The sequence below is a fragment of the Tripterygium wilfordii genome, chromosome 19 (assembly GCF_013401445.1).
Source record: "Tripterygium wilfordii isolate XIE 37 chromosome 19, ASM1340144v1, whole genome shotgun sequence".
NCBI lineage: Eukaryota > Viridiplantae > Streptophyta > Magnoliopsida > Celastrales > Celastraceae > Tripterygium > Tripterygium wilfordii.
The window spans coordinates 1,145,738-1,172,471 of record NC_052250.1 but is presented as its reverse complement, the minus strand read 5'-3'; the positions used below and the strand labels follow the sequence as shown (position 1 = coordinate 1,172,471).

The 26,734-nt window shown below is 36.5% G+C and overlaps 4 protein-coding genes across 7 annotated transcripts; all 4 read right to left on the bottom strand.

Annotated features, from left to right (window-relative positions):
• Positions 1-1,521: 1,521 nt before the first annotated feature.
• On the bottom strand, positions 1,522-3,729 carry LOC119986146 (aspartic proteinase CDR1-like). Its single transcript, XM_038830695.1, has 6 exons — positions 2,967-3,729; positions 2,511-2,905; positions 2,353-2,421; positions 2,251-2,262; positions 1,673-1,798; positions 1,522-1,626 (listed from the first exon to the last, which is right to left on the bottom strand). Exons 1-6 carry the CDS (start codon positions 3,727-3,729, stop codon positions 1,522-1,524), a joined length of 1,470 nt encoding a protein of 489 aa, XP_038686623.1.
• Positions 3,730-4,364: 635 nt separating this feature from the next.
• LOC119985329 (aspartic proteinase A1-like) lies at positions 4,365-10,308 on the bottom strand. 4 transcript variants are annotated; one of them, XM_038829596.1, is made up of 14 exons: positions 9,855-10,305; positions 8,838-9,142; positions 8,634-8,697; positions 7,786-7,880; positions 7,558-7,670; positions 7,278-7,446; positions 7,132-7,171; positions 6,959-7,023; positions 6,164-6,280; positions 5,949-6,013; positions 5,442-5,598; positions 5,246-5,362; positions 4,822-4,910; positions 4,365-4,745 (listed from the first exon to the last, which is right to left on the bottom strand). In XM_038829596.1, exons 1-14 carry the CDS (start codon positions 9,958-9,960, stop codon positions 4,661-4,663), a joined length of 1,587 nt encoding a protein of 528 aa, XP_038685524.1. In that variant the 5' UTR covers positions 9,961-10,305; the 3' UTR covers positions 4,365-4,660. The 4 variants fall into 4 exon arrangements, with proteins under 4 accessions (XP_038685524.1, XP_038685525.1, XP_038685526.1 ...); XM_038829597.1 differs by having other exon boundaries at positions 8,838-9,210; positions 9,855-10,303; XM_038829598.1 differs by lacking the exon at positions 4,822-4,910 and having other exon boundaries at positions 9,855-10,307.
• Positions 10,309-10,831: 523 nt separating this feature from the next.
• LOC119986145 (WRKY transcription factor 6-like) lies at positions 10,832-12,972 on the bottom strand. The gene is made up of 5 exons (XM_038830694.1): positions 12,859-12,972; positions 12,680-12,772; positions 12,197-12,565; positions 11,499-11,612; positions 10,832-11,376 (listed from the first exon to the last, which is right to left on the bottom strand). The coding sequence occupies exons 1-5, from the start codon at positions 12,970-12,972 to the stop codon at positions 10,948-10,950; spliced, it is 1,119 nt and encodes a 372-aa protein (XP_038686622.1). The 3' UTR covers positions 10,832-10,947.
• A 2,856-nt stretch (positions 12,973-15,828) lies between these two features.
• Positions 15,829-19,492, bottom strand: LOC119986144 (aspartic proteinase CDR1-like). The gene is made up of 4 exons (XM_038830693.1): positions 19,324-19,492; positions 17,575-17,582; positions 17,515-17,526; positions 15,829-17,229 (listed from the first exon to the last, which is right to left on the bottom strand). The coding sequence occupies exons 1-4, from the start codon at positions 19,490-19,492 to the stop codon at positions 15,829-15,831; spliced, it is 1,590 nt and encodes a 529-aa protein (XP_038686621.1).
• Positions 19,493-26,734: the final 7,242 nt, after the last annotated feature.

Here is a 26,734-nt window from a genome sequence, read left to right as displayed (position 1 = left end):
ACAAAAGGACGGTTGTCTTGTTTGGGAAAACCTATATTTCTAATTTAAACAATTGAAACATGTTATGAGTTGGACCCCCCCTCTTGTTCTTATAAATTATATTGAATTAAACATTATAATAGAGGCATATACTATAAGATATGCCAACATCTCATTCTTTTATAATAAACCAAATCATTGCTTTTTAAATCACATTCAAGCAATTATAATGTTTTATTAGAATAAAATGAACGTGAGAGAAAAAATAATTTGGACCTAGTTTAAACAAAGAAATAGGCCCACGAGATTCCGGCCTAGCCCAAAACACCAAACACATAAAATATTTTTTAAAACCCAAATTAGCATTTGATCACCTCTAGTATAATCATGGAGGGAGTAACATGGTTTCTTTTGGTAGATATCCAAGAATCATCAAATTTTATCATATAGAGGTGGGTCGATTCTTGGGTGGGTTCTCCGTTACCACTTAAAAAAAAAAAGAGAATTTAAATTTTCAAACCCAAGTCGGTAAATATGATTAATGATGATTTGGCATGTTGTTTGAATGTTTGTTTAGATGGGCGAGATTGACACATATCTTTAACTATACAACCACTTTTTTTTTTGCAAGATTAACAAAATTTTGCTAAATCAAACAAAAAAAGTTTAAAGGGCAATGGATGTTACAAAAGAAAAAAAAAGAAATCTAAGTAGAGGGAATTGAAAGAAAGATTCAAGTGGAGTTATGTATTTGAGTGAGCTTCAAGTGATGTCAATTTTAGAAGTGTAATTGGGTTACCTTTGTGTTAGTGTAGTCCTCTCATCATGTTCTCTTCTTCAATGTTGCCTCCATTGTTGAAAATATTAAGGTAATAAGTGGCCCTTCAAACACTTTGATTGGGCCGATTTAGTAGGCATAAAAACATAATATACCCACCACCGAAATTTATTTTATATGGAGAAATTTAAAATGTACTTATATTTGGGCCGAGTTTGGACAAAGAAATAGGCCCACAAGACTGGGCCTTCCCTGCGTAGCCGAACACAATCTCTCTTTGAGCGACTCATTCTGCCCTCCCGGCCCATCTCTATGGGCTTTTTACTTTATTTGGGCCTGAGTTGTCTCAACTTTCAAATAATTTTTTTTTTCTTTCTACCCCTGCCCAAATTCATTGTTAGGCTAAACAAAAAACATTTAATTACAAAACCTAAACAATTGGAACGATAAGAGAGAATTACAAAACATAGTATTCGCTGATATATGGAAAAATGATAACACCAATATATTGATGCGGTTGCTTCTCAATTGTATTTGAATAGGATTGTAAACAATGATCTTTGACCCATGTTCACTAAAAAGACTATATTTTTGGTATCGGTTTTCCATGTTGGACCCATTATATATCAAATTGAAGTTCGTTTCGAGCCCCACAATGTGCTTTAATGGCTACGCTTAAAAGCACTTTTTAGCCTTAAAAAATGTTCAATATTTTTTAAAAGGTTTAAACCCAAAACTTCATTACATAATACCAAACGTTACATTTAGTATCGTGTTAACAGTTTATAAATTACAAATCCTAGCAAAGGAATTATAAATCCGAAGACTAACACCGAGCAATATCGAGATGTACTCAAATAACCATATCCCTAGATAAATCCAGATATACTAAAGAAAAACAGAACTGTAACACACCAGCAGAGCCGGTATTGTGAAGAATCCACGATAGATGGATGAGAACAACCATATTTTATCTCCATGAAAAACAATGTGGTAAAGAAACCTCGCATATTCCTTACTGAGATGAACAAAGAGGGTAGACTAGATTTACAAACTAGACAAATCAACAAATACTTGTAAGGACATACTATAAAAGGTGTTTGGAGGAGGAGGAGATGGCGGTCTTCTCCTCCTCCTCAGATCTGTACTATGAGAGAAACTTTGGTCGAGAGAAACTTTAGAGAGAGAGGAGGCAAAAATGTTCGATAGTTTTACGACCACTTTTAGTAGTTTTACTATTTTTAAAGACACATTTATTATTTCTTGTTTTAATACTTATTTCTTTTTGAAAAATGAAATAGGTTCATAAAGTTTTTGGTCCATAATATACATAATTTTTGTAGCATGTCAATAGATAATTGTTTTAAAAATTCTAAACATGAGGAAAAGTTCCCCGCTCTCTCCTAAGGTATTTCTTACTCTTTTTTTTTTTTTTCACTTTTTGGTTCTCTCTCCTCAAAGACTAATATAGTTGTTGTCCTCTCTCTTCTTACCCGAGCTCGCCACTACCCACATGACATAGTTATCAAAACCATACCAAAACCATACTCATCTTTACTATAGTTGTTGTCCTAAGGTATATATGCATGTAGTACCAAAACCATACTCATCTTGTTATTGGATTGAACATCATATATGAGTGAATCAAAAGGCCCCACCTCCACCTGAGTTTTATTTAAAGAAATCTGAGGCATTCAAGATGAGTAAAAGTGAGTCTATGGCTTGATAGGTCAAATAACATCTGCTTGTTTACTTGTGCCTTATTTCCCAATACAGAAGGTCCATCTTTTGGGACTATTGTTAGACATTTGTACTCATTATGTTCCTGAAGCAATGTATTGGGATTGACATAAAACTCTGCAACCGTAAGAAGGCGTGCCTTTGTAAAATGAAATACAATGCTGGGGACATTGTTGAGCGCCTTAATATCACTTCTAAGAAAGCAAGTGCCGTAATTCGGAACTTCGACTGAAAATATGCCATTGGCTTCTGCTTTAAACATGGCAATCACTTGAGCGTATAGAAGTGGAGGCAACGATGTGTGGGCTGTTTGAATATCGACTGCCATAGAAAGATGATCTGTAGTGGATAGGTTTATCGTCTTACCATTAATGCTAATGTCTTCAAGGTTCAGGTAGTAGTAGGGCTCTTGAAGATTTTGAGTGAATTTAGCATTATATTCTTTGTCCTCATGGTGGTAGAGTCATACGTCTGACCCGAATTTTAATCTTACTAGGAGTTTGTATTGACTTCTCGCGCAAGCAGTAGGAAAATTTCGTATATCTATTTCCGAATTGAGAAACCAGTGATAACGACCCTTGTCCAAGACCAATAACACCTTCAACAACTTCTTTCATTTTATGTTTATAGACATCATCGCATCCAAACACTATTTTGGAGAACTTTTTATGTTTCCCATCAGGGAATTTAAAGTAGAAGGTCTTTGTACCCAACACTCCGGAGGAGGAGAATCCATCTATGCTATGTTGTTGATTCTTGTATCGGCACACATTTGATTGCCCCTTCTCAGGATGTTGCAGAGCATCGCAATCTTTTGAGCCATATGAAATTGCATCATAGGTTTTCGATGATTTTGGATTATAACGTGATGGATCTTCCTTCTGGACACAGCGCACCCAAATAAGGTCACTTAACATGTCTGGGATAGCAATTCGTGTAGTAGTTTGATCACTTATAGCAAATATCATGAAATAGTCCCCCACAGTCAACTGAGATTCCACATATTTTGCATCAATAGACATAGATGAATTGAAGTGATTGAGTCGATTGAGGGAACGCATAACGGCTTTTAATGAAACTTCTGACTCTGTCATGGATGAGTTGTAAAACGGAGAGACCTTTGAATCATGATGAATAAGATCAAAGCTTACCGAATTCATTTCTGCTTCAATTGGATACAAAATGAAGGCATTGAACAAAATAAGAAGCGAGATGAGAATCAAGTGATGCATTGTTGAAGCAATGGAATGGCTGGCAGAGGGAGGAAAGAATGAGATGTTGTGTTTGCTTGTGTTGCTTCCATGTAAATATATACACTTGGAGAAGTCATTTAGGGACGGTTGGGTTGTTTGGACAAAACCTAGATTTCTGATTTAAACCTTTGGAGTCATGCTATGATTTGGATCCCTCTTGTTCTTATTCTATTGAATTAAACATTAGAGGCATATACTATAGGATATATATATATATATACTTGAATTGTTTCGCTAGATTTATTCTCATGTAAAACTATGATATATATCCTCTACGTTACAATGCATAGAGGCCGGACTCTTCTACACACACACTCACACACATATATGAGTTGGATCCCTCTTGTGCTTATTGTATTGAATTAAAAATTAAAAGAGGCATATACTATAGGATGTATATATATATATATATATATATATATATAGTAACGTAGAGGATATATATCATAGTTTTACATGGGAATAAATCTTACGAAGAATACTATAGGATGTATATATATATATATATATATATATATACATCCTATAGTATTCTTCGTAAGATTTATTCCCATGTAAAACTATGATATATATCCTCTACATTACTATGCATAGAGGCCGGACTCTTCTACATATATTGATTAAATGGTAATTATTTCATTATATTAGGACTGGGCTTGGATTCACAAATTGCGTTCAAAAACTTCAAATGGGCCTGAAAGCTCAACCGGGCCTTAGTAGCCAATAAAAAACTATAACCTTCATCCAAAGCCCACCCGAGCCTGGCCCAGGCTGGGGTTTGATCAGGTCAACTTCCAACTTTCAAGCACATAACCATTACATCTATCAACCAAATGAAACAGAATAATCATCCAACATGAATATTCAGTTTTTTACATACAAAATAGGACCAAACAAGAGAAGATTAGGGTTACTGAGCTTCTGCAAATCCAATCAACATATTGGCTGCGTCGAATACGGTATGGTACCGACGCATAAATGCTTCCCCCAATATCCTGCATTGCAACATACCAATAAGTAATCTCTGATCCAACAAATTTGCAGATTTACAGTAGTAGAAGAAAAGAATACCAAACAGGTCCCCTATGTGTTGAAATATCCATAGCTGTAAATGCATTAAAGCATCGAGCTTTTTCTCCCGAGTCCCTTCTGATGATGTACTGAAATGCAGTCACCCAGATTTTCAAAATGTCGGCATTGGCATGGATATTGAACAAGTTGGTTCAAGGAGAAACTAAACAAAACAAAGAACAATTTCCACGTTAACGTCTTTGTTCTTCTTGTGTCATCTCACTTAATGGTACTTAGGCTAACGAAAACGCCTCTATGAGTGGTAGGAATTTGGGTTTTCTTATAAACCGCATGGTTTCGATTTACCAAACCGATGTGGGATAGTTAACAAAACTGTTTGTTTTGACGCATGCAAAGTTGCAAACTCAATAGAAATGCAAACACCAGTTCATATGCAAAAAGCAAAATGTTATATATATCATACCTGATCAGCGCTTAGCAGAAATCTCCTTCCACCAATTGTTAAGGAAAAGGTTGGTTGGCCACTTATTTCACAATCAACTTCAGTCTCTCCCTCAGGACTAGGCCACCAACTGCAGATCTGCACTCACAAATGAAGGTGTGACTTAGATTGTGCATATATCGGAATGAGGAATATGCAATGTGTGACGTTAGGTTGCCTGATCAATAAGACTCAAAATCTGATCTTCCGGATCCTTCCGTTTTAGCCGGTTCTGCATCCACAGAACCATCATTTCGCAAGTAGAGCACATTGAACTGCCCAAGCCTCCACTTCCTTTGTTAATATTCTCATTGACAGCATTCTCAATGACCGCACTGAACCCAAACAAATATCGAAAATAGGTTTTCACAGTGATTTAGGCAATAAAAAAAGAAAATCGAGATAGAAATCTAATCACACCAATAAAAATATATAAGCTTTCCATGGTTCAGCAATATATACAGCAAGGGAGAGAAACCAGTTGTCTTCTAAATTATTAAGAGCAGAATAGATTTCTAACAACATAAGAGAACATATACTCTCCAACTTGTACTAAAAGCTTGAATAGTAAATCAAATACAAATTATCACTCATATATCCTACCGTCGCCCAGCCTGTTTAAAAGCAGTATATCTTCAGTGTTTTGAGGACTATATGAGATAGCCAGACACTGTTTAAACCTTACCTCATGCCTCGAATCCCATGAAATGTACAACCAAATACTTCTACACATATTTCCTTTGGTTTTTCCTGCAAATATAATAGTACTCAAAAGAGTTAGAAAGTAGAACAAATATGTCTATATATTTTGGCTCCTCAGTACTTGCCTATTAAAAAGCAAACCTATATATTACATAGCGAAAAATGATAATAGAACTGTTTTGGCGACTTAAGAAATACATTTGCTCGGAGCCTCCTTAATATGTCTTTTCCATGGGTAGAAACTGCAGCTTTGCAGTCCTCATTAACCACAACTCCAGAAGCTTGAATGAAGTTATTAACAAGAGCCACAACAATCTGCAATAACACAGAAAAAACTACTCAACGTACAACAACGAGCTTCAACGAATTGTGTCTATAAAACTCATATAATGACAGATGTCATGGAACTCAATAACATCTATTTAACTTCTAAATTGAACAACCCGTCAAGGAAAGAGGACGCCGAATGGACGTGTAAATTGGAGATTTCACAAGCTAGGACTGAAAAATTCAATGTAGCCTGATTGAATTAGCTCCAAGCTACAGGGATGTCAATATTATGGATGTTTGATGACAATTCTGGTGCAGGAAAATGAAACTTAGTTTTTGAATGAAAGGAAAGGATAGAAGACTGGTACTAATGTATAGTAATGTTGAGACCATTAAAGCACGCTTCATTCCATTATTGCCTCTTTGTGCGTCATACATCTCTTTATTTTTCCAACATAGTCATGTTCAAGGTGCTATTCACTATTGACTCTAGTGCGAAGATTGAATTACCAAGTGGAGGTTCAAGCTATTGACACCTAACACCTTGATTATATTATGCTTAGTGTTTCAACATTACTGAAAGATGAGGAACTAAAGTCGCCTATGTATTCCTCTGTTTCTCATTTTCAACTCAACATGCAAGCTTACATTCCAACAATCTTTATTGCATACACACATATTTCATCACATTCAGCAATCACACACTACCATACACATACATACCGTAGGAACACCTAGCACAGAGGCTCCAGAATCAACTATGACTGCACAATTATGGGCACAGATTCCTGCGTAAGGTTTGCTAATGTCAAGAAAGTAAACAATAAAAGGCCATTATAAAAAAAAATCATCAGTTTTGATGATAATATCATGGATATGATCAGTAGTTTGCTCACCAGTTTCATGACTATAAATGCTGAAATCTCCCATATCAAACTGCCAACCAGGAAGGTGGGGGTGTTGGCAAGAGAAAATCAATAATATTTAACAAATAGCCCAATGGATTATACAAAAAAATGTCAAGAAGATCTGGATCACCAACCTGCCAAAATCCTGTCCTCGTCACAGGGACATATGTATGCTCACCCTTGTAATGCTTAGGATCTACCCCGCCAAAAACAATTTCACCCTCTTCTTCATCCTTAGCATTACAATTAAACCAAAATGAGAAAACTGGTTTGTTTATGAGACTCTGATTGACCATGTTGTACCTGGAGTTCTTCTAGTCAGTAACAGTTCAGCTCAAACAATTCTGACCCAACACTAATTAAAACAACCAATCTGCAAAAATATATTACAAGAAAAATGTAATAAGTTCATACCACAGAGGTGAAGCATTTCCAGCTGACTTCTCTTGGAATCCAAGTCCGAGCAAACCATCAAACTTTTCTTCCAAGAATGGATCATTAGTCTCTGTGGTTACTTCCATAAATATCTAAAATTGACCTCCTAATCAGCAAAAGGCCGGTTTCCAGCAAACAAGTTGAAAATTGAAAGTGGAGCTCGATTCTCCTATATTTGTAAAATTATAGCCAAGACTTTGATAATACCTGATCTTTGATAACAAGTTCACCAACTTTCACATGATCTTGACTATAGAACCCAGAAATAGCTGCAGAAATAAAGTGAACATCCACTGATGGACCTGCATAGCAATCAATTATTTAATAGTGTAAGAGATTTCTCATGCCGACACAGATGAAAACCGTTTAATTTCTGATTCCGTAATATCATGCAACCATTAGTTGGTGTGTTTCTTGGAAATGGCCTCTATTGAAAGAAGACACTTGATGGGCCACAAAGAAGGAAGCATGCATACAAGAAAACAAGAAGTTGTACACAATCACTAACAAGAGAGGATGTGAGCAAGATGACAGATCGATTAGGATTTTCCTGCGAGTACAACCTACTATAGAGTATGTTGACAGTTTAAACCACTTTGCTTTTCTAATATTATCAAGTAACTTAAAATACTTCTCCGTCTAAAAGTAACCATTCAGCATTAATCCATGGTAGGTTGGCTAAGAATCTTGTGACCCATTAAAACACCGAAATATGTAAATTAGAAAGTCTTAGAGTAAAGCTAAAAGAACGTCTAGAAACTCATATCCTCTTTTACTGGGAGACAACTTTCCTCAGTTCCTCCCACGCCTTAAAATCACACAGGTGCAGGTTTAGGGGGCACGTGCAGACACAAACTTATAAAAGAGTTATGATAAAGCATTTATCTATTATGCAGGATCAAATTTTCTTCATAGGTGACCAAATAGAACATAAGCAATAATCTTCAATAAGCTTTCAATAATGAAGAGCATGTACAAACTCTGTTAACTGTTAAGTAATGGCTAAATAAACCTATTCCATATAGGTGAAAACGAACTGGGAAATAGACACATACCTGTGATTGTTTTGTGGGTCTCTGAAAGGGATGAATTATACTGGAAATGCTCAAAGCAAGCAAGCTACAAATGGGAAAATTTTTAAAAGAAAATTCGTGACATATTCACCCAAATGATCTGAGTTGATTCTACATATACTGGACTCAAATATCCAATAATGAATGAAAGAAAAGTATAGAATAGAAATTAGAAGCAAAACTTACAGATTCACACTTGGTTGATGGCACCCACAAATCAGTACTCCCAGTGTCGAAAAGCACATTGAAATTCTGTGGGGGAGTGCCAATACCAATCCCACCATAATACATAGCATCCATGTGGCTCACTAGTTCTACTATTTCCATACCTTCCTGATCTCTTGCATATTCAAGAAGAGAATACTTCCTTGTATGTGATTTCACTGGCTTGCTTTTCTTGGAGTCAACCCAAGCATCTGCTCGGTTGTTTTGGTGAAATTTTCTCCTTTTGAGCTTCATTCTGACCAACCCAGCATCAGATGAAGGAAAAACTGAAGGGAACAACATGAAGCAAAGGAAGAGAGCGGCCATAATGAAATTGAATCTCATTTCCATTCCCCTAATGGCAAATTTCAATGAAAAAATTATTTAGACGGGTTAAATATGATCAAGATTCAAGCCTACATGAACAGATGATGACTATATATGTATAATAAACCTTCGTCCTTCTACAATGATTATACAAGAGAACCATTTCGAATAAGAAACTCGTCTTTAAATGATTAATTAAATTTCAGCTAGAAACTAAAATATTGAACTTGCCTACCAATCAATTGCACACTGTTACTGAAGAAACAAGTAATATTTGGAGGCAACAATGCAATGAATGTCTCATATTCCATCACTCGGTTACTTTAAAGTTCCCACAAGACATAATGATCTTCAAAAAGAAAAAGGGTTTTCTCAATTAGATGAAAGTTTCTCTAACTTAAGAACCAGAAAAACCAAATAAAAAAATAAACCCAGAAAAGGCTTTAAGCATTGAAGAGTACTTAAATCTGTTAACAAACTTGATTCCTGTTGTCTTTTTCGTATAAACTGCAAACCCACTTCGATGGCTAAATGAAGTTGTTCCTTTTTCCATCTCTTCTCAATATATTATCCCAGCTAGACATTTTCTCAGTAACCTAGTAGGCATAAAAGGGGCACCCAAACTCCACACCCATAAAACTTTATAAAATGAGAACAATGAACAACACTTACAGCTATTGCCGATTAATAGTGGTGGATGAGAGTTTTCTTCGCAGTGTATATGAGCAAGTAGTTCCTCCTCTGATGACTGCACTTTGAAGAAACTGAGAGGAACCATGGTGTGGCGGCTACTTTCATCCCTTAGGACCACCGATCGTCACCCGATGTGATAAAAATTAATACTTTAGTCCTGCAAATTTGTTCCAACTCTTCTCATTCTTGTATTTTTCTGCTTTTTTTTTTCTTGAATAGATTAATGACTTCTTCTTTTTTAAATTGAACCCCCAAAGATTTTAATACGGGTGTTTGATGAGATCTTGTCACTTTCTTTCTTCTTTGAACATTCCAATCTTGGATTAAAGAAACCTACATGAACAATCTAGTTACTGTTCTATACATTCCAATCTTGAGTAGTAAATAAATATGCAATCTCCCTGATGCATCAGGATTGACATATATGGTGAATATTCTTGTTTTCACAGACTTTATTCGACACTCACTTAACCCAAACACGTGGAAAAATTCTAGTCCCTCTCACATAATCAATGTGTTTTCTGATCCTAATGACTAACGATCATGGCCCAAGACGAATAAAATCGTTCGAGCTTTTTGCACAAAACAAACCATATTTGTTTGTAGCGTCTAGACTGGATTTTTTAACATGATATTGAAGGTAAGACTCGGTCGAATCCCTCCCATACAACCAACGTATTTTCTGGATCTAAGAATCAATAACGATGGCCCAATAGAACAAAGTCATGCGAGCTTTCGATTGTAAACGGACAATATTAATTTATAGTGTTTGAGCTAAATTTTTTAACACGAAGATTTTTCACGGAAAATGAAGGAATTCATTGTCATATAACCATTTAAATTCTAACAAATCGTTTACAAATATATGTATTAACAATGTCAACAACAACGAAAACTAGCGTAGCATTTGCAATCCAAAGAAAATCAAAATGAACCCTAATTAATGTCTTCTCTTCAGCCTCCAAAAAGAGTCCAGATTTTCAATATTACACAATATACACTTCCCTACAATTTACTTAATATATAACATGACATATATCTACTTCAATCTCTTGTAATGGAGCTATATATATTATTGTTGATTACCATGAACATTGCCCAGGATCGAAGCAATGGCTGCTACTAGTGCTGCTGTGAAGTTCGGATCCGCCGTGATCGCTCTAATTGCATCTGGTAATGCTTGTGTTTGTGCATGAGTGGAATGAGAAGATTGTGGGATTGAGACAAAATTTGGAGAAGGAAGATGGTCCTGAGTGAGATCAAGTGTTATGGTAGGAAATGGTGCTGAAGCTGAAAGTGTTAGGGTTTTTGCTAGTGAATTTGAGTTCATCATTTGTAGGCCGAGATGAGCATCTCCACTAGACATAGACCCCGAAAGAAACATCGACAAGGCCGCCGACGTTGTCGATGCCATGGCCATGGCAGCTGAAGGGAGTGGATGGTTGTGATTTCCTTCATAAGTTGTTGTAAGGATTGTTCTGTCTTCTGCACATCTTTGTACCTAATATTGCTCAATGTTATATTTCTTCACTGCAAACCAAGATGTATATACACACACACACACACCAAGATCACTCTCAAACGAAGTGGAAGAATGGAGAATTTCCATTCATGGTTGCTTACTCGTTTTCTAACCGGACAAGCAGAAGTCATGGTACAACGATAGTAAGCTCGAGGACAAGGGTTTCCTTTGGCTAGCTTTTGTCCATACTTCCTCCATTGACATCCATCAGAGATCTGCCAATACAACCTTAAAGTTAGTTCTGTGATCATCATGGATGTATATATATATCTACATATATATTGCCCTAGCTTTATCAAAATATGTATATATATATGCCCTAGCTAGCTTGCAAGAATGTTTCTACAACATTCATTTATTTTTCTGTTTTTCTTTAATTTCTTGTCTTGTGATTGTTAACGTGCATCAATAAGAGAACGAACAACAGAGAAATACAATTACATCACACATATGTGAACCAAACCCTACATTAATTATATGAACAATAATTTTACAAGATTATGGTACAATACTACAATACGTATTGTACCACACTTGTTTTTTGGGTAAACAAGCGGGATGGAAGATTCGAACTTGGATACCACCAAGTCCAATATAAGCCTTTACCACCTCGGCTAAGGGGTGATTGCAATTGAAAATCTTATGTCAAAACCTATGAACATAAATCCTAAACTGTTACTCATGGAAGCTTGCACCCACAAATCCTTATATAATTAATGTTCAAGAATAAATTATTTCATGAACCCAGAATCCTAAACTTTAAACCTTAAATACTTATCACTGAATTTGTACAATTTACCATGGATGCCTCAGATCTTGTTCGGATGGAAACCTGGGTCTTTCTTCTAATCATGGACATAGTTTGCAGATTCTGTTCAAGTACATCCCTTGAAGTATCAACAATCATGGGCACTTCGTTTGGAGTAGATCTGCAACTAATTTCTCCATTATCATCATCAGCAGCACAATTAGGGTTCTTGTTGAATGATGTTCTTGCAACGTCACTGCCTTCACCTCCTCTTCCATGTTTAATACCGTTTTGATTCTCCACTAGTCCAACAAGTTGTAGTTGCAGGGCATAGTAGTCATTGTTCACCTGATTAAGCATGGCTTTCAGGCTTTGATTTTCTACTCTCTTCCTCTCCAATTCAGCTTGTAATATTTTCATCTACAACATATATATATATATACACACACACATACACAAATGGATCAATAATAATCATTATTATGTATATAATAGATCTTTAATATATATATATATATATGCAATTAATTATACCTCATCCATTTTGGGGTTCTGTTCTTGATCTCTTGATGACCGATCGTCCAAGATTGATTTCCCATGATTGCTTGTAACAAGATTCAAACAAGTCTACACAGAAGAAAGAAACAAAAGGAATTAATGAACACATACGAAAAGAAACCCTAAGAGTAATTAATAAAAGTGAATTCACTTACATTTACATGGTCAAGGACTTGATGACGATCAGGGACTAGTTTCTCTTCCGTGACACGAGCTGATGTAGTGATCATAGGTCTGATATCTTCGTTCTTCTTGCCAAAGAAATCCATCTCTCTTTTTCCATCACTAAAGTTTAGAATCAAATCGTGAGAGATTGAATGATCCATATATATATATATGATGATATTTCGTGCTCGCACGTATATATAAAACTTGTAGTCTCTTAGTTGGCTTAGAAATGAAGAAAGAAGAGTTGAACAAGTATCTTATATCAATGGAGTCCTCTATTCCGGCACACATACATACATACATATACATACATACATACATACATACATACATATATATATATATATATATATATATAGAGAGAGAGAGAGAGAGAGAGAGAGATTTTTTTATTATTGAAATAAACAAAACATTGGATTTGCAACAGTGAGGTAAGATTGTGCATCAACTAGTACGCATGGCGGTATAGTATAGTATGTGTATGTATGTATAAGAAAGAAAGAAAGAAAAAATGTATAAGAATATAATAAATATGAAGAACTTCCAGTCTTCCACTAAAGTTGACAAGGAAGAATGGCAACTATACAGTATACACCAGTTTCAATGTTTAGCTACAACAAGTCTCAATACTATAATCTCGCATCGATCGGTCTGGCATAACTAAGCCTAGTGATTTATAAACAAAACTCAACCCTTTTACATCAACAATGCATTAAGGGACTTAAGTACAATTGACAATGGTCTATAAATAACAAAACCTTGCAAACTCGATATATCCATAGTAAATTCGTAAACTCAAAAGATAATATTGTTTGTCTATTTGGGTTGGAAATTTCAACAAGTAAATTTATCATTTTAGTTTTTTCTTTTTTAATATGTCAATTTAGTTAATCCTAACTTGTTTTCGTCAAAAAAAGAAGAAGAGATATATTGACCATCTTCGCAAGCTCTACATTATATATAAATAGTTTAAGAATGTGACTTTTTGATCTCTATTCCTTATTAGTTTAAGCTTGTTCATTAGAAGAGTTTGCTTCCTTAATTAATGTGACTGTACAACCACTCATATTTAATTAAAGTTCACAAATATTAGCCTGTCATAGAACTTTGACTAGTTTTGGTCTCATATATATTTTATCTATTTAAGACTTTGACTACAAATTATTCCCCAAAAGCCTATTAAATAACATTTTTTTTTTTGCAAATGACATATTAGAATTTAGAGTTAGGGATTAGTATTTAGAGTTTAGAATTAAGATTTAGAGTTTAGGACTTATAGAATAACGGATCATTGACTGAGATGGTGAACTTAACTATGGTAACTCTTAGTGCAAGAGGGAGATTGTGAGTTCAAGTTTCATGGGTGTTTCTATTATCGCAATTTGCGAGATGGACTTTTGTTCATCCCAGCGTGTGCAAATGACACCCTACATTACCTCCCGCATTGAGCTTCAGCCCAGGTTTCAACTGATCCATCAGGGTTGCGGGATCTTCCATATGGTCTGAGATACTAGCTAGTTGTCTGGTGGATAGTTGAGTGAGTTTAACGTTACCAAAAAAAAGTTTAGGACCAACGGTTGAGGTTTTTTAAATATACTATATTGTAACATTATGAGTATCCAAAATACTCAATATCACATTTTAAACTATGATTTAACATGATTTTGAGGGCGAATTATAGTCAATTATAATAAAAAAAAATTTAGCCCCCTTCCCATAAATAAGATCAAAAAAGTTTAGGACTTACGGTTGAGGCTTTTTCAAATATAAAATATTCTAACATGATGAGCACCCAAAATACTCAATATCACATTTTAAACTATGATTTAACAAGATTTTGAGGGAGAATTATAGTCAATTATAATTAAAAAAAGAAAATTTAGCCCCCATCCCATAAATAAGATCAGAAAAATTTAGGACTTACAGTTGAGGTTTTTTTAAATATATTATATTCTAACATTATGAGCACCCAAAATACTCAATATCACATTTTAAACTATGATTTAACATGATTTTGAGGGAGAATTATAGTCAATTATAATTTTAAAAAAATTAGCCCCCATCCCATATATAAGATCAAAAATATAACATCAAGTTAAGCATTAACACACATTTTGAGTAATATATTTAGTTTTTTATTTTTAAAAATAAGTTCTAAAATTGTACCAAGCCGTTTTTAAGAAGCCTTTTAAGTTCCATATGTCGTCCTACAAGTTGTGCTTTTACTCCCATGTCGTCCTCTTCATATGCCATAACTAAATTCCGAGAATGACAATTTTTTTTGAAATACCATTGAGAAATGTGTTTTTCATTGGAATCAAACATTGAACACTCATATACCTAACCTAATCGATTGTCAACCAAAGCACCCCTCTTGTTGGTTCCGAGAATGACATCTTAAGAACGGTATGCTAGTACTCGATCAATCCAACATCGAATGAAGGCATATTATAATGATCGTAAATGACAACAGCTAAAACCAATTAATCAAGAAAAAAAAAACAGCTAGAACCAATTAATTAGCATACTATTTAGCCGAAAGTGTAAATTAAACTGCGGTAACAAAAGAATATACAGACTATATTTTGTGCAACAAATTGACAAATTGAATAAATTATTTTTTTATCATATGATAGGTGGTATGTGTTTTGTGGTCTAATATACAAAATGGACAGAAAATGCCAACAAAAATACAAATTATGAGTTTTAATAACTATTATATATAAAATTAATTTTTTTGATAGACATACATATTAATAGGTATTACAAAAAAGAGAATTATAATCAACTTCAAGCTTTTAAATATGAGATAACTACTCATAGGTCACTCATTAATTTTATATACTAAGGCATACATTATAGTAGTATACCTCCTATTATTGCATATATGATATTTTTATTTTGCAAATACATTATATATATATATAAGAGTAGTATAAAAACCATACTTCATCTTTTTATGAGATTGAGGCAGCTTGGCAATCAGTTTCAATAAAAGTGACTTGATTTTTGCCAGCCTCATACTCCACCCGAAAGTTCTTCTGTGCTGCGCTCCCAAGAACAGAAGAACCACTAGGATGAGTGCTTTTGATTATCATCATACAAATTTGTTCACCATACTTGACAAATGTGTGATGACGTCTCAAAGTAAGAGATTTACCAGAAACAAGATTTCCGCGAGCAAAACTGAAAATCATATCGGGGATCTCTACGGAAGAGAGATCTGCTCTCTTGTAGCAAAGGCTGTACCTACCAGTTGAATCTTTCACCGGCTTTATGTTATCACCAATCGCTTGTTGAACACTAGTGACTAGATTATTGTATATGCTCTCATGCAGCGATGTCATGGTTGCCCCAATATCGATTATCATATCGCGATGCGGATCAGAAACCTTAAATTTCTGACCTTTGATGCTAATGGATTTGAGTTCAAGGACATAGAGGGAAGAAGTTGAACGAGGCTGCGGAAAAAGCTTAAATATAGATGTTAGATCATTGATTACTGGTTGTGGTCCGAATTTAAGCTTACTAATCGTATTCATGTGATCCATTTGCAGGCAGTAGGAGAATTTTCCACTAATCTTCTTTCCCAGCTGAGAAACCAAGGACAATTCCCCTCGTCCAAGCCCAACAACGCCTTGAACTTGCCTTGGGACCCTCATCTTGTTTCGCGTACCGCATCCAAAAACTATTTCTTCATAAGGTTGACGACGGTTTGTTCCATGGGTTTTCAAGTAGAAGGTCTCAGTGTCCAACACTCCAGATGTAAATTTTTGGTCGCCAGATTTGTATGCATACAGACACTCACCATTTTCTTCCCCACGCTCAATATGATCCAAAGCCTTGCAGAAGTGTGATTCATAGGGAACTGGCTTGGTTGATTCACCCGGTTGAAAGAAGGGTTTATCTTGTTCATAGCAATCATGACAAGGAGCACATTGTATCCAAATTAGGTCACTTGTCATACTTGCTATAGCAACAACTTCATATGACTTACTTATATGAAGCGTCATAAGATATTCGCTAGACGTGTGGGTCAGATCGGACTGGACATATTTTGCATCAATATACATAGAAGAATTGAAGTGATTGACATCGTTGATGGAATGAGTAACGACATTTTCAGATGAAGTGCTAGAATTGTTGTAAAGTGGTGATAATGTTGAGTCGCGATGAATAAGATCAACGCTGAAAGAATTTCTTTTAGCTTCGATTGTAGATAAAGGTAACGAATTGAACAAAAAGAAAATGAAGAGATAGCTCAAAGCATCCATTGTTGAAGCAAAAGGAAAGGAAAGGAAAGGAAGGGTAGAAGGAGGAATGGTATTGAGATGTTTTGTTACTTCGTATTGTAAGTCCTACATATAAATAATTGTATAGATGCTAAGTTGACAACTTTTTAGACAAAATACATTTGAAGAAGATGAAAGATAGTACTGGTATTGTTTGCAAAAACAAAGATTGCCGGCACAAATAATATTTATCTAATATAACAAAGGCATATACTATTGGATACCACAACCTCGACATGGTTTTCTATGCTTGATATCTAGGGTTTTTTAAAAAAAATTAATTAGTGAGTCATCAATCACTTATTTTGAGGGCTTTAATTAGATTCAAAATTATTTGCCAGAATTCATTACCACATCCACTCCCTGGTAGGAAAACATGGAAAAAGAAATTTCAAAAAAAAAAAAACTCACCTTCAAGCCTTTTAAATTTTTATAAGAAATACTTATCAAAAAAAATTTCAATTATAAGAATAATAAGAACAGAGAAAATAAAACAAATAATATTATATATATATATATATATATCAAAGTGTGCAAGGGTCCGGCTTCTATGCATAGAAACGTAGGGGATATATACAATAGTTTTACAAGAGAATACATCTAACCGAACAAGTCAATAATATTCGCTAACATATATAAATTACACATGCCAATAATATTGTCCATTTTGGGTTATCCAATTCCTGATGATACATCATGTTTGTCCCCGCACGACTTTGATTCCCCATAGTCTACCAACAATAATGTCTGCTTTGGATTATCTTATTCTCATACATACCAACAATATTGTCTGCTTTGGGAGTCGGGCTCACAAATATTGTCTGCTTTGGGTTATCTTATCCCCATACACGTCAACAACAATATTGTCCGCTTAGAGTTATCTAGTTTCCGAGGATATATCAGGCTTGCACAACTTAATTTGTTTCTTCTTAACCCAGCTACTACAGGCCGAAGCCTAACTCACTAGGTCAAAGCTCAGCTACTATGGGTCAAAACCCAACTCACTAGGTTAGAAAAAAGCTTTTTTGTTATGTTACGGGTGGACTTGGCTTGTTAGTTCAAGTCGCTACCGATGTGGTACTTTTAACTCATAACAAGCACTAATCTGAGAAATGTTCAGTCATAGTTTGACCAAACTCAGCAAACAGATTGATCTGGAAGTTGACAGCAAAAGGAAATTTTTTACAGTGTGGTCAATGTACACAAAGCTAGTTCTCGACTCTATGCAAGGGTCTACAATTGAAATTCTCAGCTTCTACTCTGGTGTTTGGAAAGGTTTGGCACCTCCAAAGCTGGAAAAGTTTGAAGTGGAATGTAGATGGTTTAGCTATAGGGAAACCGTGAATGGCAGGTGTCGCAATTGAAATCGTGGCGCGGGCAGACTCGTTAAAAAAACAATGAAATCATCACCAATTGTTTTAGAGGTGTAATTGGTCATCTTTTAAAATACCGATATGTCATTTTGAAAATTAGACTCGGGGGTCAGTTGAGCATAGAGAATATGTTAGTACCCTACAAAACCCGCTTGTATGGTTATCAATACTTAAACGAAGGGGCTAATAAAAATGTTTCTGAGAGTTTCAGAAAAAAAGATTTTTTGAAAGAACTTTGTGTACACGGAAATTGAATATTGCCATATGCGAATCCAATGAGGCTGAACTCAAAGCTATAAGGAAAGTAATGGAACTAGCAAGAAAATTGACCATTCTAGGAACTGATTCCTCCAATCCTTTCCATGGCGTTTGATTGAAGAATCAATCTAATTCCAGAGACTTCTTCTACTTTTGAATCGGGCTTCTGGGCTTTACAAATATTAAATTCATAATAGTCCAGTCTCTCTTGTTTTGTGCTTTTATCTACTATGGGCCTGGTTATATTAATAGCTGGGCTTCCACTTAATATCTGATATTGTTTTATATTAAACACACCGTTTTACGTTGTATTTACAGTACTAGGGTCGTATCATTATGACCGTTACTAGCTTTTCTTTACCGTTTGAATCACAAAGGTGCACAAGGGATTTTTTGCAATTTTCTTGTAGTATTGAGCTAATTGAATAAAATTTTCTTGGCTTTCTCTTTCCATCTTCTTGATGTTGGGCTTGTGAGTTAGACCAAATTTATCCATAATTTAACTCAACTTGTGGGAAGGTATAAAGACCTTCATCAGTCTGTCGTAGCTGGCCAACATAGCCCAGCCGTGAGTTCCATGAAGATTTTCGGCAATTGTCCACCTCTATTGTGACCATAAAAAGCAGGGTTGGGTTCATGTCATACTGGAGCAAATCTTGGTGGTGTTCGATGGTACCAATCGTGACAGTGCGTGTCATGGCTATGGTTGGCCATGTAGGTCTTTTCTTTTTGGGAGACTGGGAAGGCCTCAGCTCAACGGTCACTTTGTGATTCCTATGTCAGTTTTAACCCTGGGATGGTCATCCCATGCGCACAGTGGGTCATCAATTACATGTGACACGTGGGTTTACCATTGGGATGGAGTCCGATGAACTGTCCTTTAAGCGGAGCTATAGTGATCTGCTACCTCTAGTTTATCAATGTAGCTTTCATTTTTCTTTTAAAACAGTGGATGCGTAGAGGAACTGGTGCAGATATCATTTTGACTTTTTTTTTTCAATGTTTACACACTAAAATATGATAGAGGAGGGCTACAAGATTAGATGTGGATGCTCTATGATTCCTAAATTTTTTACCAAGCCGCTTTAAGATGCTTTTGTAGGTATTGGGTGAGTTGTCCGGACACCTTTGGGTGGGTGTCGTTCGGACAGGGGCTTCCACTTAAGTTTGCCTATCCTAACATAAAATGTTGTGTTCGCCCCTGGTGACCCCCTCACATTATTTTACTTCCATGCCGTCCTCTTCATATGCCATAACTAGATTTCGAAAATGGCATCTTAAGAACGGAATGCTAGTCAAACCAACATCGACAAAATAGATGCATATTATGATGATTATAAATGGCAACAGCTAGAACGAATTAATCAGCATAATATTGAGCCCAAAGTGTAAATTAAAATGCATCAACAAAAGAATATACAGACTAGATTTTTTTTGTAACAAACTGACATAGTGAATAAATTTTTTTATCATATATATTGATGACCTTCAAAACTGTCTATGATTTTGAGGATGTCATATGTGGTAGGACTGACGTTAGGATTGTTCTCGGTGCTGCAAAGGGGGATCTACACAAGAAAACACGTAAGCTATGAGGATCCCAAAGGCATGCTTGGGGGAACAGCTTCGACACTTAAGTAAGTAACTATCAAATGTGAGTGTTTGGTATTCGAAGCTCTCTCTCTCAAATAAGTATTAATTGTGCTACAATACAAAAGTTGTGATCGTTTAATTACCTATAGCTTTTGGTACATATGAGTAGATCTCCTCTCGTTGATCTCAGGCAAAATCATAGGAAGGTGGATCTTATAATCTTGATTTATTTCCCTTGGACACTTGGTCTTCATATGGTGTTGGGCAGTGGTGGATCAAGGATCCAAACTCACTGGCATAATTATGTAGTAGGGGTTCGAGGGCAGTGTCTTTTTGGGAGTTATTTATATGGCACAATAATCACTAGTAATAGTTTCAAGCAATAAAACAATTTTGATGAATCAAAATCACCACAAACATCAACTTAGATTAAAAGCAAACAACTCAGAATTGACCTCATTGAATCGATCATTAAACTCCAATAGTTGCTTATTCATAATCATATAAAAGCATTCCACATGAGCGTGGGCTAATGTACATTGGAGGCATGATCTAAATTCATTGGGGGTGTTAGAGAAGTGAAAGGATATGTTAGAGAAGTAAAAGATTTTGTTAGAGAAGTGAAAGGAAAACAATCGATCACTATATATTGATTGTGTACAACATGCCTTTATATAGGCGTTAGAAAGTAAAAGTAAGAAAAATAATTTCAATAAAGTAAATCAAAGATGTTGTTGATATCTTTGACAAATTCAAAGATTTTGTTGATTTGTCAAAGATATCATTGATATTTTGTAGATATCTTTGACAAATTCAAAGATTTTGTTCATTTGTCAAAGATATCAAAGATTTTGTTGATATCTTTGACATCCCCCCTCAAACTCAAGTTGGTGCAGTAGAAGTAAGCTTGAGTTTGGAAACTAAGTCTCTGAAACGACCTGGCAGGAGTGGCTTGGTGAAGAGATCAGCAGGTTGGTCAAGAGTAGATATTGAGCAGAGTTGAATAGTTCCCTGTGTGACATGCTGACGAGTAAAATGGCAATCAATCTCAATGTGTTTGGTACGCTCATGGTAAACATCATTGTGAGCAATGTGGATTGCACTTCTATTATCACAAAATAGAGGTGTAGGACTGCGAGATTGAACTCCCATATCTCCAAGAAGCCAACGAAGCCAAACAATTTCTTGAGTGGTAGTAGCAAGTGCATGATATTCAGCCTCCGTGCTCGAACGAGCAACTGAAGTCTGCTTCTTGCTTCGCCAAGAAATGAGAGAATCCCCTAACAAGATGCAAAAGCCAGTGGTTGATCGTCTATCAGTGGGATCACCAGCCCAATCGGAGTCAGAGTAGGCGCGCAACTCAAGTGAGGAAGCAGTAGAAAAATGAAGGTCATAATAAAGAGTTGCTTTGATATAACGCAATATATGAATGACTGCTTCATAGTGGGAAGAGCGAGGAGCTGACATGAATTGACTAACAACATGTACAGCATAGGCTATATCAGGGCGGGTGACAGTAAGATATACGAGACTACCAACCAATTGTCGATAGAGGGTGATATCACTGAGAGGAGTACCATCAGAAGGTTTAAGCTTGATATTAGGTTCCAGTGGAGTAGAAGTAATCTTACTATCTGTGAGACCAGCCCGAGCAAGTAAATCAGAAGCATACTTAGCCTGAGATAAATAGTACCCGGTAGTGTCCGAGAGTACTTCAAGGCCAAGAAAGTAACTTAGAGAACCAAGATCCTTCATCTCAAATTGTTGTTGAAGATATTCCTTAAGATCAGTGATACCAGAATAATCATCTCCTGTAATAATCATGTCATCGACATAAATTAGTAGAAAAACACAGCCTAAGGCTGTCCGACGAACAAAGAATGCTGAGTCATAAGAACTGGATTGAAAACCACGTTGTTGAATAGTAGAGCTAAACTTGGCAAACCATGCGCGTGGAGCTTGTTTGAGGCCATATAAGGCACGACGAAGGCGACAGACTGTATTAGGGGGATGTGAATAGCCAGGAGGAGGTTTCATATAGACTTCTTCAGCAAGATCACCATTGAGGAAGGCATTCTTCACATCCATCTGTGACAATGTCCAGCCTCTAGCAGCAGCAATAGCTAACAGACTGCGTACTGAAGTAAGACGAGCAACTGGAGCAAATGTCTCTTCATAATCAATGCCATACTCCTGAGTAAAGCCTTTAGCAACAAGACGGGCTTTGTATCGCTCAATAGAACCATCAGACTTGGTTTTTATTTTGTAAACCCATTTGCAACCAATAGCATACTTATCTGGTGGGAGAGAAACAAGATCCCAAGTATGAGATTGCTCAAGTGCCTGCAATTCTTCAGACATAGCTTGTTGCCAAACAGGATTAGATTTGGCCTCCGAATAGAACTGAGGCTCATATAAGGTAAGAGTAGTGGCAAAACACTGAAAATCACGAAGTTTAATAGGAAGTTCTCTTACCCGGGTAGAGCGTCGAAGAGTAGGGGAACTGGTAGTGTCTGCAGTAGATCCATCAGACAAGGAAGACAGTTCAGGAGCAGGCAAAGTAATTTGAGTGTCACCTGTATGAGACTCAGAGGGAGATGGTTCATCAGGAAATAGATCAACCATGTTAGTGGGAGAAGGAAGAGATAAGAAATGTGATACTGAGGAGAACAAAGTGTTTTCCAGAAATACGACATGACGAGAAATGCGAAGTCGTTTGGAGATAGGATCCCAACATCTATAACCTTTATGTTCTATCCCATACCCAAGAAAACAGCAAAGACGAGTACGAGGTTCTAATTTATTGTGTTCATGTGGTTGAAGGAGAACAAAACAAACACATCCAAATACTTTGAGTAAATTGTAGTTAGGAACAGACCCATAAAGACGTTCATAAGGCGATTGATTACCAATGACTGATGAAGGAATCCGATTGATGGTAAACACAGCAGTGAGAGCTGCTTCACCCCAAAAACGTGCAGGACAAGAGGCAGAGATAAGGAGAGCCCGAACAGTATCTAATATGTGTCGATGTTTACGTTCGGCTCTTCCATTTTGTTGGGAAGTACCTGGACAAGAACGCTGACAAATAGTGCCATGGTCATGTAAAATGGTTAAGAATTTAGAATCCTTATATTCCATGGCATTATCAGTGCGAAAAGTTTTAATAGGACATGAAAACTGAGTTTTAATCATCTGAGAAAATTCATGATAGATTGTAGTAAATTCAGAACGAGTTTTCATGAGATAGATCCATGTAAAACGAGAGTAATCATCGACAAAAATTACAAAATATTTGGATCCCCCCATAGAAGCAGTAGGAGAAGGTCCCCAAATGTCAGAGTGCACAAGGTCAAAAGGTGCATGAGAAACAGAATCACTATTATTGAACGATAAAGCAGATTGTTTAGCTAGAGGACAAGTTAAACAATCAAAATGATTATTAGAAACAATTCCCAAATGACCATGAGAAACAAGAGACTGAATACGACTAACAGAAGCATGACCCAATCGAGAATGCCAGAGACTCAAAGAGGAAGCTGGAACTGTGGATGCAGCGAACTCATGACACGGGAGAGTAGGATGCAAGGGGTGCAAAGAGATGAGCTCATACAGTCGCCCAACTTTACGGCCTGTCCCAAGCGTCTGTCCCGTCTTCGGATCCTGTACAGAACAGCCAGAAGGAGTAAATAGAATATGAAGACCAAGTTCACATAACTGACCAACGGATAACAGGTTCAAAGTGAGTTGTGGAATAAGAAATGTATTGGACACTGATAGGTTTGGAGTAGATATGTGCCCAATATGACTAGCTTTTATCCTTGAACCATTGGCAGTTTGTATAGATGGCAAATGCGAAGAAGAGTGTGTGGAAGTGAAAAGAGTAGAGTCAGCAGTCATATGATTGCAACATGCTGAGTCAAAGAACCATGATGATGATTTACCTGACACAGTGGTGGATGCTGAAATAGAATGGTTACCAGAGTTAGAAAGGAATTGACGAAGTAGTGACTCAAGATCACTGGTCAATTGAGTGGTTGTGGGTACATGTTCAAGACTCTCCTGTGCAGTATGATCAGTTGTGGCAGCGGAAAGATGTGTTCTGGAATGAGTGCCCTGAGTTGATCCACCTTTGCTGGGACAATCTTGTTCATAGTGTCTTGGTCCAATTTTGCGACATATGCGACATTTGCGAGTTGGACATGTAAGTATCATATGACCAGATAGATGACAATATCGACACTTTGAAGAAGTGTCAGCTTTCTTTGTTTGGTGTACCTGAGGAGTGGCAAGTACTGTGTCGAGATGTCGTGGTTGACGGATCGAGAGCCGTGTTTCTTCAGAAACAAGATCATCAAGGGCTTGATCAAGAGTGGGTAATGGCTTCTGATGAAGTAAGGCTGCACGAGTAGGCTCAAAAATATCTTGTAAGGCCATAAGAAATTGAATCAGCCGGCGATGGTCTTTATATGTGGTAAAAGCTTTGGCATCTTCAGTATTCTTCCAGACTGGTTCAGTAGGAGTGAGTTGATCCCAGAGAAACTGCATTTGAGAGTGAAAGTCAGTGACAGTTTGTCCGGATTGTTGACGTAGCTGATTGAGATTCTGAATTATCTGATATTGATGAGAGAGATCGGTGGCAGTGTAACGATGAGCAAGATGATCCCAGAGAGTTTTGGCAGTATCAAATCGACCAAAGTGAAGATTGATGGAGGATACTGAAGTATTACGAAACCAAGTGATGATTTGATGATTTTTGCTATCCCAAGTTTCTAAACGTTCAGCAAACTTATCATCAGCTTCATCTTGGGATTGTGTAGGTAGAATGAAATCACCAGTGACATATCGCCAAAGTCTCCTACCCTTGAGAAAGCTGCACATTGTTGGGTCTAAATTAACCTTACTAGCAAGTGTACTAGTCGGCGACTACAGCACAATGATAAGCAAGGGTCGAATCCACAGGGACGGTGTTATGTTTAATCCAAATGTATATTTGCATTTATATATGGACAATGCAATCAAAAGTAAAATTCAACTCAAGATTGTTTGGTTTGGTAATTCAACTAAAACAAGCAAAGAGCAAAGTGTTTTTGGTATTTTCTTAGAATTAGGATGCAACTAATGCAAATGAGATGATTTAACAAATATGAGATGAACACCAAGGCTTCGGAATCCCCCTTGGGAAATGACTTGGAATGACATAAATTTACGCACATATTTGCTAATTCGGGCATAACGAATCCGTACCTAAGTCGGTTTTAGCGCACCTAAGCCAAATCTCCCTAAAATCGATTACTAGCCATCTTATTGGTCTAGGTCGGATATTCCTAAATACATTCTAGCCATCTTATTGGTCTAAACATGCATAGGAATTCATGGAGTTCTATGGAGATTAGGATTCATACAAATTGTCACCTAATTAAAGGGAGACACATTCATAATCAAGTGTTTCAAGAAGCATAATCTACTTGACATATTATTGTCTAAGCAAATTCTCCAAACAATTTCATCCAAAAACCTAAAGTGTTGGCCAAACACCACAAGCATGAATAAATTGCAATCAAACATAGAAACACAAGATTTATACCCAAATCAACTCATATGTATGTAAATCAAGTCATAAACAAAGTCATCAAACCCAAGGCTTCAACCTAGCCTTGGCACAAGAGATTTAGTTACACATAATGAGAGAAAAACACAAAAGGAGAGATGAGAAAATCATGAATAAACCCAATTAGTTGAGTAGATCCAAGTTGAGCTGAAGAATCTCTCCTCCTAGCTCCAAGAATCGCCTTCCCCCTCTGGTTTCCTCCCCAGAAAATCAGTTCTAGGTTAAAAAGTGTGTTGCGGCTCGGCAAGTTCGCGAATTAAAACATCTCAAAAAAACTGTCTTGTGCGCCTAGGCGCGTTGTATCCACGCCTAGGCGCGCCACGCCTAGGCGCACGCCTAGGCGTGCACAACTTCAAATTCAAGCCCCAACTTCACTGGACTAGGCGTGCAGGAGTGATCCTGGGCGTGCACAAATATTGCGCCTAGGCGTGGAATGATTCCAAAATCTCCATACGACGTCCGATTTGCACGATTTTAGCGTCTACGGAAAGCTTGAGATGTCTAGTTTCCAATGCCTTTTATTTCGCTTGATTCCGATAATGTGACAAAAAGTTATAAGTATTTGAACACACGAAGGTCGGTGGACATTTTCTTCAGTTCAGCCCTTTTTTTCATCACTTTTCATCCGAACCGCAATCAACCTATCAAAATACAAATCAAAACATAAATACACTCATTATTTATTTAAAGGAATCTTAAGAGGGGGAGATTCCTACCAAAAACCATAGGTATTATC

What these genes read in the sequence shown, in the direction of transcription:
- LOC119986146 (XM_038830695.1), bottom strand. Translation starts at nt 3,729, where the DNA reads ATGCATCACTTGATTCTCATCTCGCTTCTTATTTTGTTCAATGCCTTC. An exon ending in TATTGGGAAATAAGGCACAA is followed by an intron (nt 2,422 to 2,510) that starts GTAAACAAGCAG and finishes AATAAAACTCAG; the next exon opens with GTGGAGGTGGGGCCTTTTGA. An exon ending in TCACAATACCGGCTCTGCTG is followed by an intron (nt 1,627 to 1,672) that starts GTGTGTTACAGT and finishes GGATTTATCTAG; the next exon opens with GGATATGGTTATTTGAGTAC.
- LOC119985329 (XM_038829596.1), bottom strand. Translation starts at nt 9,960, where the DNA reads ATGGTTCCTCTCAGTTTCTTCAAAGTGCAGTCATCAGAGGAGGAACTA. An exon ending in CATTTATAGTCATGAAACTG is followed by an intron (nt 7,024 to 7,131) that starts GTGAGCAAACTA and finishes AACCTTACGCAG; the next exon opens with GAATCTGTGCCCATAATTGT. An exon ending in TTTTGAGTCTTATTGATCAG is followed by an intron (nt 5,363 to 5,441) that starts GCAACCTAACGT and finishes TTGTGAGTGCAG; the next exon opens with ATCTGCAGTTGGTGGCCTAG.
- LOC119986145 (XM_038830694.1), bottom strand. Translation starts at nt 12,972, where the DNA reads ATGGATTTCTTTGGCAAGAAGAACGAAGATATCAGACCTATGATCACT. An exon ending in AAGTCCTTGACCATGTAAAT is followed by an intron (nt 12,773 to 12,858) that starts GTAAGTGAATTC and finishes TCTTCTGTGTAG; the next exon opens with ACTTGTTTGAATCTTGTTAC. An exon ending in CAAGATCTGAGGCATCCATG is followed by an intron (nt 11,613 to 12,196) that starts GTAAATTGTACA and finishes TTGTATTGGCAG; the next exon opens with ATCTCTGATGGATGTCAATG.
- LOC119986144 (XM_038830693.1), bottom strand. Translation starts at nt 19,492, where the DNA reads ATGACACGCACTGTCACGATTGGTACCATCGAACACCACCAAGATTTG.